The 13,497-nt window shown below is 40.0% G+C and overlaps 1 protein-coding gene across 1 annotated transcript in view; it reads left to right on the top strand.

The window, feature by feature from the left end:
* Nucleotides 1–5,890: 5,890 nt before the first annotated feature.
* Nucleotides 5,891–13,497, top strand: part of CFAP47 (cilia and flagella associated protein 47) — a gene marked incomplete at both ends in the record, with an annotated part of 269,038 nt that continues 261,431 nt past the window's right edge. The window contains 4 exons of the mRNA XM_082277854.1: nucleotides 5,891–6,052; nucleotides 8,641–8,792; nucleotides 10,996–11,111; nucleotides 13,178–13,316. Of these exons, the coding sequence (XP_082133980.1) occupies nucleotides 5,891–6,052; nucleotides 8,641–8,792; nucleotides 10,996–11,111; nucleotides 13,178–13,316 (569 nt within the window). The remainder of the gene's footprint in view (nucleotides 6,053–8,640; nucleotides 8,793–10,995; nucleotides 11,112–13,177; nucleotides 13,317–13,497) is intronic.

The raw sequence follows: 13,497 nt of genomic DNA, 5'->3' as shown, positions 1-13,497 counted from the left end.
AAAGCACATGTTGACACAATGCATCATTAACCCACTGAGTAGCATAAATTCCCCAGAGTCTGTATGTTCTATACTCTGCAAGATACATTCTATCCTAATTACCATTTACTGCAATTCTGAAACTTCTCTATTGATCTTCAAGGCCACCATTGGATAAGGGCCCAGCTAAATTAGGTAATATCCTTTCATCTGTAACTTATGAAGACAAATGTGCTCTCCCAGTGTAATACAACAAGCTATGATGACATTCAGCAGGACCAGAGACAGTATTTGAGGTAAAATGCCTTGATACAGAGCAGCCAGCTACAAGAAGGCTGGAGAGGGGCTTTTCACAAGGGGTGGTGGCTTTAAACTGAAAGAGGTAGTGGAGAGGGTGTACTGAGCTACAGCCTGATTGCATTTAGAGTAAATAGACCCATCTCTTTGGTAATGGTTTCCAACTGTAATTGAACTCAAGGAGATAAAAACGTCAAGCAGCTCAGAAGGCTCAGTACCTAAAAAAATGAAAACCAGGGGGTGATCTGATACTCTAGATGATCAGAATGCAAATTTAAGTTATCTTGCTTAGCATTCGGACCTTAAGGATGTTGTATAAAGTTAGTAAAAACTGTTTAAGATACATGTATAACAAAAATACGTATAATTCTACTACACAATTAGGCAGTAATTTTTGGCAAAAAACCCCAAAACTACTAATATATGAACATGCTTTTCAATAACCTCATAGTTTCTGCCTAAGAAAAAAATTCTTGAAATTGTGTAACTAGATACCCAGAGACCTACACGAAGTCAATGTGATATATGGAATTCTATTTCAAAATCTATTTCAAATGTAAGGGGAGGAGAATGATCATCCTCTGGAGGTACTTATCTCACTCCTAACCATAGTGGGAGCTTGGACTGGACATTGATTTTCAATCAGTGAAGCATGGTGAGATGAATCTCATCATTAGTAACTATAGAAAAATCGCATTTTAGCTGTGTATAGTAGAAATTCAATATTGATTAATTGATGGCAGTAGATGTTGACATCTTGATACCTGCAAAGTCTACTGTTCTTGTTCAGCATGGTATACATCAAGATTTTATATGAATCTTTGAAAGCCACAGACAGCTGTTAAAGAAGAACTAATGTATAGGTAAGATTTTCAGAACTACCTTTTACCTGAATTTCCTATTATCTACATTTATGCAGTTTCTCCATAGCTGTGTTCTCTTTTGATCAGAGATGATCTGCCCAGCACAAAAAGATGCACCTTCCTCATGTTTCTCAGTGTGGTTCAAGGGTTTTTCTTTCTACCCTGCAATTTTTATATTTGTCTAATATATGAAATCTGGGAGTGGATATGGACACTTTTAGAGTTGTTAAATTTTTCATGAACAAGGATGTTTTCCCCAATTGTGACTAAAAGTGATGCCAGATGCAGAAAGCATTTCCAGTGTTGCAGACTGCAGGAAACAAAGAGCTCATTTTTACTTTGGTGCCGAAATCTTTGGATTAACTGCTATGAGCTCATAAGATCAAAACGTTCAGCTCAGCACTGAGAGTTAGGAGCAGCCTTGATCCACAGATCAGCATTGCCATGTTCCAGCTGTACTGTGGCTGACCTCCTGTTTAGCTAAACTGACTGATTGTGCTGATAAAACCACTCTGATTCTGCTACATCACAAATACAATAACTTAGCGTGTGCCTCTGGGGGCCCTCAGCTATATTGTCAAATAATGGCAACTGTTTGTATTTATGATACAGGTTTTTCCTTTACCAATTCCTGCAGGGTCACTCTAAAATGGTTAAAAAATGGAAGGCATTTGTGACTGCCTTGTCTAACTAACAATCTCTTTGTCGTTCACTTTCTTCAACTATTTTGGTCACGCTCCTTTCAGCCCAGTCTGAGATGGAGGGACACCTCAGAGATTGGCAATTCTTACACGTTTTGTGAAGACTGATGGTTTCATTGAGCAAAAAAGACTCAATAAAATCTTCATTAGTTCTGCCTCTCACAAAATGCTTTGTAGAGCGAAAAGACCTTTAGAGAGAATTAGAGCCCTAATCTGTCATTTTGAACATCCTCGTTTTCCATTAAACAGAGCAATTTGCAAGATTAAATGCAAAGGAATATTTTATTAGTCCTCATTATTTGGACTTTATCTGTTTCTGATTCCTAAAAGCTGATACAAAAATATACACCCTTTGTTTGTTTAACCAGTAAATGGTTGTATTTCCTTCTAGTATATTCTAGAAGTATTTATTCCTTCCAAAGTAGAATAAATAGGTCAACATTCACAGTTCAAATCACAGTTACTCTGGATTCAGATTCCAGCAAGGGAAGGCAGTATGAGTGGCAGTTTGTTCAAATTACTTTAATTATTTCACATATCACTGTCATCTCTTGTTGCTGAATTACTGTCAAATAAACCACCCTGATGATCAATTTAACTTCCCCTTTTTTAGCCTTTTGAATACTTTCTGAAGGGACTTCTCTGCATTTTTACAGATTCCTGGATGAGTGAGAATTACTTCTGATCTAATAGAAGACTCAGATGCTCTCCAGGCATCTTTGACCTGTGTTTAGAACATGGATAGGTAGGACCAGTGTCTCAGGTCTTGCTGTTTACTAATACATATTTTCTAATGAAGCTTTCCCCTGTGCAGCCAGAGAAAACAGACTGGAGATGTTTCTGATTCTGCATCTTGTTTTACACTGGCCATGGCCCCAGGATAGATCTGAACAAGCTAGGAGCTACTTAATTTTAAACAACTTAGTCTTTTTTATTAAATGGAAAAAAACGAATGATGCTAGTCCTGTTTTCTGCCTGAAACCTGGGAGGATAGTCAGATCAGTGGATAGTCAAGGAAGTTTCAGATCTAAAGGTCTGTCTTAGAAAAGCTGGAAGTGATTCAGATATTGAGGTGTGGTGAGGATTTATATAAGACTGTACTCTTCCCTCTGATGACTATAATACAATAGTGAGAAGTTTGCTGTGAAGCTTTTTTATTAAACATCTGATACTGCTAAGGTGAATGCAATGTGAATTGTACAGATTACTGCTCTGTAAAATTTCTGTAGAAGTAAGATCTCTCTTAATGTGGTCAGATGTTAAAGAGAACGACAATACATAATCTACACCCTAGCATTAGGTATAAAGGATTCTGCCATCCTTTATCATCTAGGGATTCAACAAAGAACACCTGTTCCTTTACAATATTCTTCACTTTGGGGTTGATTATTAGTTGACCAGGAAAAATATTCTTATGGATCCAGACTCAGCTGATAAAAGGAAGGAGAAGAGTCCATTATCTAATATTGTTGCATAATGAGCTATCATAGTGATGGCAATAATAAGCATTTGGATATAGTAGTCTGCAGAAGAGGAAGAGAGCCAAGCCAAACTATTCCAGAGAGATCAGGCTTCTTTTAATGCTGAACCTGACTCCTCTATACACAAGCTACATCTCAGTTTAAATTTGTTTTTAAAATATTTAGTTAAATTGATAAATTTTTTGTATGGAAATATCTGAATCAAATCAAGGGAAAATAGACCAGTGTTCCTTAATACTAATTTCTCTTATGCAGTGGTAACTTTGTCAGGGAGGGCTGGAGCAAGCAGCAGAGACAGAAATCTTTAAAAATCAATTCTGCCATAAAAGAATTAGCATCAAAGGACCAGAGAAACTATGTAGAAGTGTTCCCCACTCTGTATTGAAAAAGATGAGGGAATTTAATTATTTGATAAGGCAACCTTCTCCTTTAATTTTTTCTTCTTATTTTTGTGTGTGTTTCCATTAAGTACAATCATGTTACCATGAAACAGATTCAAGTAGTATTCCCAAAGAACTCCCTCAAGTTGCTTTTACTCCTAGTGCTTGCAATGCTGTATTCCAGCACATTCTTGAGTGATATACAGACGGGTAGCTATAATTTGAATCTTTAAGAGGGACAAAAAGACCTGTTAGCATCCTTCCCCAGCAACAGAAACAAAGGCTTTTCTCTCTCCTTTTTCCCCTCTAGGTTTCTTGACCTATTAAAAACAGGGGTTTTTTTTCCTGTTTTTGTACTTTTAGTTCTGATCTGTGCAATCCATGTTTGCAGCTCCTCATATTTGACTTTTAAAATATAAAAAATTTGAGTCCTTATGCACTTTCAAGAGATGAAGTGATCCAAGGCAAAACATTTTGAGTTAATCAGAACTGGTGTCTGAGGTTCTATGTACCTTCTGTGTGTGCTGTTCTCCCTCCTTTCTTCTGCTACTTTGAAGCCAAACACAGGGTCGCCCATAACACTCCAAGTCTAAGTTCTGGAATCTTGTCAACCTCATTTTATCACTTTAATTATAGTGCAGGAAGGATCAGAGCAGGAACACATCTACCACCACTCACTAAATGCATGCCATGAATCATGCATGGTCACTGGCACTGCAGAAACTGAACTCCCACCAGCACTCAGAAGGGTTAGTGCCTGTTTTAGTTCTGTATAGACCATGTCTGTGATTGACATGGAGGCCCAGAAGAGAAATCAGGCCATTTTTATTCCAGTGCAATCCACCTGTACTTTAAGAAACCCAGGGCACCCATGTCTGTATCACCCTTCACTCTCCCAGGTGTTGTTGGAGTGGGACCCATGGCAGGAAACACCTGGGGTGAACAGAACGTGGAGGACAGCACCGAGCCTGAGCCCCACGGTGGGCAGTGGCTCAGGAATCTCTTCACTAGTAAATCCCATCCTGGAGTGCACTGGGAAGAGTGTGGCCAGCAGGTCAGGGAGGGGATCCTCCCCCTCTCCTCAGTCCTACTGAGGGTATATCTGGAGTGTCCAGTTCTGGGCTCCTCAGTACAAGAGAGACAAGGAGCTATTCGAGACGGTCCAGCAGAGGCCACAAAGTTGATGAGGGGTCTGTGACATCTCTTATGATGAGAGACTGTGGGAGCTGGGCCTGGTTAGTCTGGAGAGAACACTGAGAGGGGATCTCATTTATGCATACAAATATCTCAGAGGTGGATGCCAAGGGGATGGTGCCAGACTTTTTTCAGTGGTACCCAGTGACAGTATGAGGAGCAATGGCCATAACTAAAACAAAAGTAGTTTCACCTCAACACGAGGTAGAACTTTATGTCGAAGGTGCCAGAGCACTGGAACAGGCTGCCTAAGGAGGTCAAGAAGTCTCCCTGTATTGACACATTCAAACCCCACCTGGACACATTCCTGTGTCACCTGCTCCAGGTGACCCTGCCCTGGCAGAGTGGTTGGACTGGGTGATCTCCCAGAGGTCCCTTCCAAAAAAAATTCCGTGATTCTGTAAAATTCAACTCAACGGGACGTGGCCATTTTGGTGCACTTCCAAAAAACCAGCGGGTCTGGGATTTTTATTTCCTTCCAGCTCCTGTCCAACTTGGCACCCATGGGATGGCACCAGGCTCCCTGCACCCGGCCAGGCAGCAGCGCCTGAGGGAACAGAGGAGCTGCCTCGGGCTTGGAGCACCACAGGGAACCGCCACAGCTTCGGGAGAAAAATCCCTTCCACTGGGCACGGGCCGGGAACAAGGGGCCGGGAACAAGGGGCCGGGAACAAGGGGCCGGGAACAAGGGGCCGGGAACAAGGGGCCGGACCGAGCCGAGCCGAGCCGAGCCGAGCCGAGCCGAGCCGAGCCGAGCCGAGCCGAGCCGAACCCAGCCGAACCCAGCCCAGCCCAGCCCAGCCCAGCCCAGCCCAGCCCAGCCCAGCCGAACCCAGCCGAGCCGAGCCCAGCCGAACCTAGCCGAGCCCAGCCGAGCTCACCCGAGCCCGCCCGCTTCTCCTCTTCCGATTGGTGGGTTTTGGCCCCTCCGCGTCTTTTCCGCCAATCAGCGCTCCGCGTCCGTTGCTAAGCGGCCGCTGGTGGCCGGCCGGGCCATGGCGGGCCGGTGGCGGGACGTGTGCGGGGTGCGCATCGACCCGGCCGAGCTGCGCTTCAGCGACACGGTCCCGGGGAGCCGCTACCGCGCCGCTCTCACCGTGCAGAACCTGCGGGCGGGCACCTGCCGCCTGCAGCTGCTGCCGCCGAACCGGCCCCAGGTGAGGGCCGGCCGGCCGGGAGGGAGGCGGCGGGGGGTGCCCGCGGCCGCCTCTCTGCAAACAGCGGCCGCGCTGGGTTTGCCTGGGGCCGCGCCTCCAGCCCGCGGCAACAGCGGCAGAACGAAGGGAACTCTGAGCTTCCCGGCTCTTTATTCTCCCGAGGTTGTGAACAGTTTAGAGAGAGCTCCTTCTTTCTTAAACCCATAGTTTCAGTAGAAATAAACAGGCTTTCCTTACTACATGGACCATTAACAATTGGACTCGATGGTGCTGGAGGTCTTTTCCAGCCTTAGCGGTTCTGTGATCAACTCCCTTGTTGGCAGCAAATCCTGCTTTGCCTTCTTGGCTGGCTTTGCGCTCTCCAGAATTCGTCCTGCAAGAAGGCCACGAGTTCCTTGTAACTTCGGGGAGCATTCTGTAAAATCTCACACACTTTGCTGTGGTGTGAACCTCAAATCTGGGAAGTGACAGCTCTCTTACCTCATTTCTGAGTTGTATACTTTTAAGTTTTTTGACTAGAATAGTCCCCTTGTAGTATTTGCTTGATGAGAGCTTTCTCAAAAAAGAAGTAGTTTAAGTTTTCTCAGAAAAGAGGAGGTTTGCAATCTTTTCTCAAGATAGTATGACTGCTATTAATAACATCTGATAAGTTCTGGAAAAGTCACTGCATTGCCAGACTTTTTAAGGGCAAATGCATCTTTACTATTCTAACCAGTTGAGCTCTCCTAACCTATGTGGCTCCAGCAAAACCCTGCTGTGGTTAGTAGTTTATTGTTTGTAAATGATGTCAAAATTAAGATCAGAAGGTTGGAATGAACTGGCATCAGGGGTTGAGCAAAAGCTGATGTTGCTTTGTGTTCATGGCAACTTGAACTATAATTCAGGGTGGTCATCAATATGATTTTCAGATAATTGAAGTACCTTGAATAATTTCACTGTGTAGTGAGCCTTTCTTTTTGAGGGCAAGAGTGGCAGCTTGATTCTTATTAAACTGTAGCTGAAGACTTTTGGTATGAGCTGGAAACTGTCGAGAGTGCTTGATTTGGTAGGGCTGTGCTTACTCTGTTAGTTTGTATCAGCCTTATCCATTTTTCATGTGCTCCAGAAGTGGAAAGGCAGAGTCAGTTTTAGAAAAGAGAAAAGGTTACTAAATCATAGCTTTGTGGTTTTGCCTTCTGTGCTTAACTCTTGCCTTTTGCTGTATATTTTTATACCATTGTACAGGAGATGACCAAGGTAACAGCTAGGGAACAAGATTCCACTTCACACCCTCCGTTCCAGGAAGGTCTGTTGTGTTGCCCCTTTTCATTCCCAGACCTTATGTTGCTATCTGTGATTACAAGGCTCTGAAGTGTATGACTCCTCTGAAGTACATTCTGATGCATTACATACACAGAGTAGAAGCACTGAAAAATAACCTTTCTTGAGCTGTCATAGTGCATGGCCAAGAAATGCCTTTCAAGGAATTAAGCTCACAAAGCAGTTTTCCATAGGCTCCATTGTATGTTCCTAGTACAATAGAACAATTTTGCCTTGTATAAAATGAAAAAGCTTGGATGTTTAATTCTTTTTAGAGAACAGATAGATTCTACACACCTCAGAATTAAAACATGGCCACTCTTTCAATATCAAGCCCATAATCATGATGTGCATGACATAACAAATTTCCTTTAGTTGAGTGTTTATACTGCTAGGAGGACTCTAAAGGAATAGGAGATGCTCAGACAACAGAAACAGCAAGTAGTAAATTATGTTTGCGTATTTAAAACATAAATTAGAACAGAAAAATTAGAGAATACTGGGAAGTATTTCTGTCTTTCAGAAATAAAAAATATTTAACCTGGACATAAACAGCAGAAGACCACTGTGCATGGGGTACTGTGAATTGTAAGGAGACTGAACCACCAGAGGAGCTCTAGACTTTACTATGAGGCTTTCCTAGGAATGTGGGAAATGCTGCATTTCCCTCTATGTGCTAGTGGGTTACTTGTATCTTCTGTTGAAGGAAAGGTGCAGGGGGTGTTGGATTTAAACAGAAGGTTACTAACACCAAATGCAGCACTATTTTTTTGAGAGAGGAAGGGGTGCTCTCTGTCAGCTGCTTCTGTTTTTTTTTCTTTTTCATTTGATCCCCAAGACTGGAGGTGCCTTTCAAGCAGATTTGCAGTGTGCAGTGAGACTTTCTGTTGATGTCAGTCAGACCTACAGGAAACTCTTACCTGTCCCCTTTTGTTGCTGCTTTGAACTGAGACTTAATCCTTGTACTTTTCTCAAGCACTAAAGATATTCTTCTCTGAATAATAGTTGATTTAATTTTGTGTTGCTTCAGAAGGTTTTTTGCAATAGTAGGAGAAGCTGGAGCTTTCTTGGAAAGACTAGAAAATTTTGCTAATTCATTCTGTCTCTCTCTTTTCCTGTAAAAAGTCTGAACTTCAGTAAACAGGGAGGTAAAATTATAAAATCCTACAAAGAAGTTCATGGTAAGTTTTAAATCAACATTTGTGTTCTTCTGAAAATTAACTACATGTATATCCTTCTTAATCTAGAAATGTGTAACAATTAAAAACTTTTTTTTTTTTCAATTTCAGTTTAAATTGATTGTGGAAAATCCAGAAAAACCCATTGCGTCTGGACTTCAAGTGAAAGCTGTTGTGGAATATACTCCCAACTGTGCAGAAGATCTTCAGGATAAATTAATTCTTTTAGTAGATGATGACATAGTTGATATCCCCCTGCTTGGGTATGATATTCAGAAGTTCATGTGCTGCTGTTAATATTTGCAGTTTAATCTTGTGGGAAGTTTACTTATACATGTCAGATATGGCTTTGTAATTAGTCTGTCAATTGCATGGAAAACAAACAGTAAGTTTTCTTACAAAAGTAAGTTTTTTTTTCAGAGCAGTACATTGGTAAGAAGTTCATTGGTGTGTTGTTCCTCTAAGATCACAGACAGTCTGAGTTTTTAGTTTTGCCTTATTCTAATTTGGTTGTGATAATGTTGATAATCTTGAATTCTGTATTATTAGACAAGTCAACAACTACTCTTAATGTTTTTCCTTTGTACTGAATCATTAATACAAAAGATTTTACAGTAATTGTTCATAACAGTTGCAAATCTGGATTATAGTGAAACATATGGTGCCTAATTCTACAAATACGGTGCATGGTTTAGAGCAATGTCACTTGTTCAAGGAATTTTGAAAATTTTTATCAGGGTAGTATTGTGAAGGTAAGGCCACTTAGGATGATAATGCTACTGGTGACTCTTTTCTGGAAAGGACTTCCAATAGATTAATAGATTTCACATCTTCATGTGTACTAGTTTGAAAGCAAACCAGTGAGAGACTTGAAGTCAGAACTACAATTTATTAGGAAAATTAAAAATAAATGCAATAGTACAGAAACACTGACAGAGTCAGAATAGGACCTGACACCCTGCCGGGCCAGGGTGGTGGTAGCAGTCCGAATAAATGGTGGCTGCACTCCTCTTGAGGTGATAGATGTGGTCCTGTTGAAGTGGTGATCCTGTAGAAGGGTCTGGTGCTCCTCTGAAGGTCCAGTGGTGGTTATGTAGCTCTTGTCCTCTGGGACCCCAGTTGGTAAGGGCTGAGTGTGGTGTTCCAGACCTCAGATTCTACCCAGGCAGGAATGCTCGGTTCCTCCCCCTGGGCAGAGCATCTCACAGTGGGATGATGTAATTTTATGAGTCATGCTGTGAGGCTTGGTGGCCCTTTAACAGAAGATATCCCCCGGAGGGAGTTATCAGGGATTTGTCATGGAAGAGACAAAGAGCACTGCCCCACCTGGTTTTCACAGATGGTGATAGAATACATACTTTTGGTTACATCTTACATTGTAACCTAAGACATTGATGTTTAAGTGTCTTTTGCAGGGAAAACGTTGACAGGCTTTAATATTTTTGTGTGTGTGTGTGTTTGGAAAAAAAAAGTATACTTATGATTTCTTTTAATCAGCATTTTCCAAAATGTATTTTGTGTCACGCAAAAGCAGTAAACTCCAGCTTCATAAAAAAAACCCCAGCCAGCAAACCAAAAGCAAGCAAATAAACCTCACACTGTATTAAAACACTAACCCCAAACCCTTTAAGGTGACTACCTCCTTTTTGCACAGGTCTGTATCTATTAGAAAATCTGATTGCATTTAGAATGTATGCTTATTTCTGTCCACTTGGGAAGGGTGATATTTGAATCTTGAGAGGAGAATTACTTTTGTTTCAGTTTTCCAGTAAAGCTTCTTATAAGAATGTCTGGATACAGTTGATTTGAAACACGGTTTTATGTGAGATCCGAGGTGTCACTGTATTGGAGTCTTTAAAATACAAGTTTCCTGAGGCATGATCTTTTCATTATGCCTAAAAAGTATCCAATACAGTGATATCATCACACTGGCTGAGGCTTTTAAATAAATAATAGAAGTACCTTGTGGCGTGTGTCATTACCCACTTCCTGTCTGTTGTAATAAGTTTTGCTAAAGTTACATAAAGTATGTATCAAACACAGGACTGTAAAAGGACATTGGCACTGCTTCCTCACTGCTTTTAGTTCAGGCAGCTCATAATGGATTATGGTGAATTATTTGGTCTTATTTTGTGATGCAACTAACCCATGATAGTTTTATTTGAAGTACTGTAATGAAGTATTTAAAATGAAATAGAAATGTGTGCATTTAATTTTGACTAATTGTTTAAAGCTATATTGTTTTAAAGTTAGAATAGTCAGTCATTAAACAGCCTGATAGATAAGTACCTCTCTTTTATACCTTCCCTGAGTATGCTGTAGTGCTGAAGTGAGTTGCCAAAACCTTGATAGGACAACTAGGACAAAAGGAGAACTCTCTTCCACTGGAATGCTTAATCAAATTTCTTTTAAAATGCAAAGGTATTTTCAAGTTCTGGGAAATATAATGTTGTCTTGTCTCTGCAGATTAATTCCGTACTGTTGTCTGGAAATAGAGTCAGAGATGGATTTTGGTGAAATGATGGCAAACAATAAACTAATTACTAAAGAGATTAGTATTGCTAACCGTGGATCAACTTCAGGTAAATATTTAGTGTGCATTAAATCATACAAATATTTTATTTTATTGGAAAGCATCTTTTATGCAAGTTAAAACTTCAGTGACCAAGTAGCAATTAACTGAAATTTTGGGTTATGTAGATTATGAGTATTGTAGCTGCAGGTGTTGTACATGGCCCACTGTTTATGTAGCCACTACTATGTTTCCATTTAGGAAAGAAAAATTACTTTAGAACTTTGAAAATTTTATGAGTTCTCTACTTTTGAGTCCCTTTTGAAAGATGTAAAAATAATAGTTGCTCATTGCCTTAGTGTGCCCAGCACAGACAGCAGAAAATTACATCTGCCCTTGCTTTGTGCTTCTGTGATCCCCAGACCTGTCTCTTGAATAAACAGCTATGAGTTCCCTGCACTTTCTGAGCTAAAGTCCTCCAGGATGGGAATTGAACTGTATTTGTTGCTAAGAGATAATGAGAGGCCTTTTATTTTGCTGCCATTACTTTTGAAATCCTACAGCTTTTACAACAGGCAGATCCCTAAATTTCTGTGAGCAGCTATTCCAAGGAGAGTAAGAAACATGGACAAAGGAGCATAAGAATGCTTACCTTATCCAAATAACCTGTTTGATTGCCTTTTGCAGTGGACAAAGCTGCAGACACCTTTCTCCAGAAGCAGGGTGGCAACTATGCTGAATTTCAAAGAACAAATTTAAGGCAGTTAATTATTTTAGTTCCTCATTTGTGCAGCTGCTGTTACGTTACAGGCTGTCTTTTTTTTGCATTAGGCCAAGGTTGTGGGAACATTTGTCTCCTGGATTCTCATATGAAATACTGTACCAAGAGAAAATACATGATTACAGAAACACAGAGATGAGTTGCACTATTAAAAAAAAAAACAAACCAAAACAAAAAAAACCCCAGAAAAACCCCCAAAAATAAAAAAATCAAATTTCTGTCTAGATAAAGCAGATTTTTTAATTTTTTTTTTTCATTAAACAAAAGGAGAAATTACTGGGGAGGGTTTTCCTAGACAGTTCAACTTAAAGATGTAGTATGTAGTTTATATAATGTCTTTCTCATACATGCCAACTTATTACTTTTAGCAGTTATGATTAGGTGAAGAAAATGAGATAACCTACAGTACATATGCATCTACAACTAATTTGTATGATATTATTATTTTCATATTGTATAGGGAACTGTTTCTCGGTATAAACTCTGTTGAGTGATACATGCAGGCTGCATGGTGGAGTTTTATAGGACTGAATGAAAATTACTAAAAAGGTGATGGTTGGTAAAGAATGTCTTGAGGGCAGACAAGGGAAGAGCAGCTGAATCTGTGTTTCTGTAGGCTCTGTAAATCACACAGCAGGTCACAGTAACAGCACGTAAACTGTATGAGCAGGAAGTGCTCTATGCTGGCCTGAGACTTGAGGATGGCATTTAACTTGTCATCCCATGCACTAAACAAGTCCTTTATTCCTATTTCTGATCTCATATCAGAGATTTTCTTTTCTATGAAATCTAAAAGTGCATTTTTCATACATTTTCAACAATTTCTTTGTGTCTATGATATAATGACAAATCATTAGTGTTGTTTGTTATATACAGGGGTTTTTTGCATTTTAAACAATATTATTGTAACCTAGAAATACTTACTGTTTTCTTCTGCAGTAAGCTGTGTTAGGTACAGACCAAATCATAGAAGCTGTTTTTACCTGCAATATGCCCTTAACTTCCTGGCTACTGTATCTCCCTAGAGCTTTGTATAACTTGAAAATGTTACTTACAGCTGTTTTGTGACATAGTCACTTTTGTTTAGAATGTGAATATCTTTCCTGTTACAATCATAACTTGCAAAATGGAATTGTACATGTGGTGTAATAATTAAAGCCTGGAAATAATGTCTACTCTCTTTTAGAAATAACTTTTAAAAAGGTTAACTCTATGTTTGCTTTTTTTCATAGGAAAACATAGTGCTTCTGAACATCTGCATTATGTGTTGTGTAATTTCAAGCATGTAATAGAAACATATAAATCTACAGCTTTATATTTGTAGCATTCTGTTTATTGCTCTGGGTTTTTTTTAGGTGTATTTAGAATATCATATGATGGGGTTGTCCTGTTTAACATAAAACCTACCAGAGGAGTGGTGAAGCCAAGATCAGTAAGGACAATTAAAGTGGATATCTGCACAGATGCACCCGGAGTCATCAAAGAAGTGATGAAGTGAGTGTATGACTGAAGAAATACAGCTCTATAAATTCCATTTTTGTCTGTTATTAATTCTTGTCTTTATTATGAATTGTTATCTAGAAAAGTTAAGTTCCTAAGCATCAGTTGCTGTCTTTAATATTTAGTTTTATTAAATTAATTTGATTGTTATATTATCTCCACAGAAAAGTGGAGC

The sequence above is a fragment of the Coloeus monedula genome, assembly GCF_965178545.1.
Source record: "Coloeus monedula genome assembly, chromosome: 3".
Classification (NCBI taxonomy): domain Eukaryota; kingdom Metazoa; phylum Chordata; class Aves; order Passeriformes; family Corvidae; genus Coloeus; species Coloeus monedula.
Note: the sequence above shows the minus strand (reverse complement) of the source record. Positions and strands in the feature narration are given on the sequence as shown.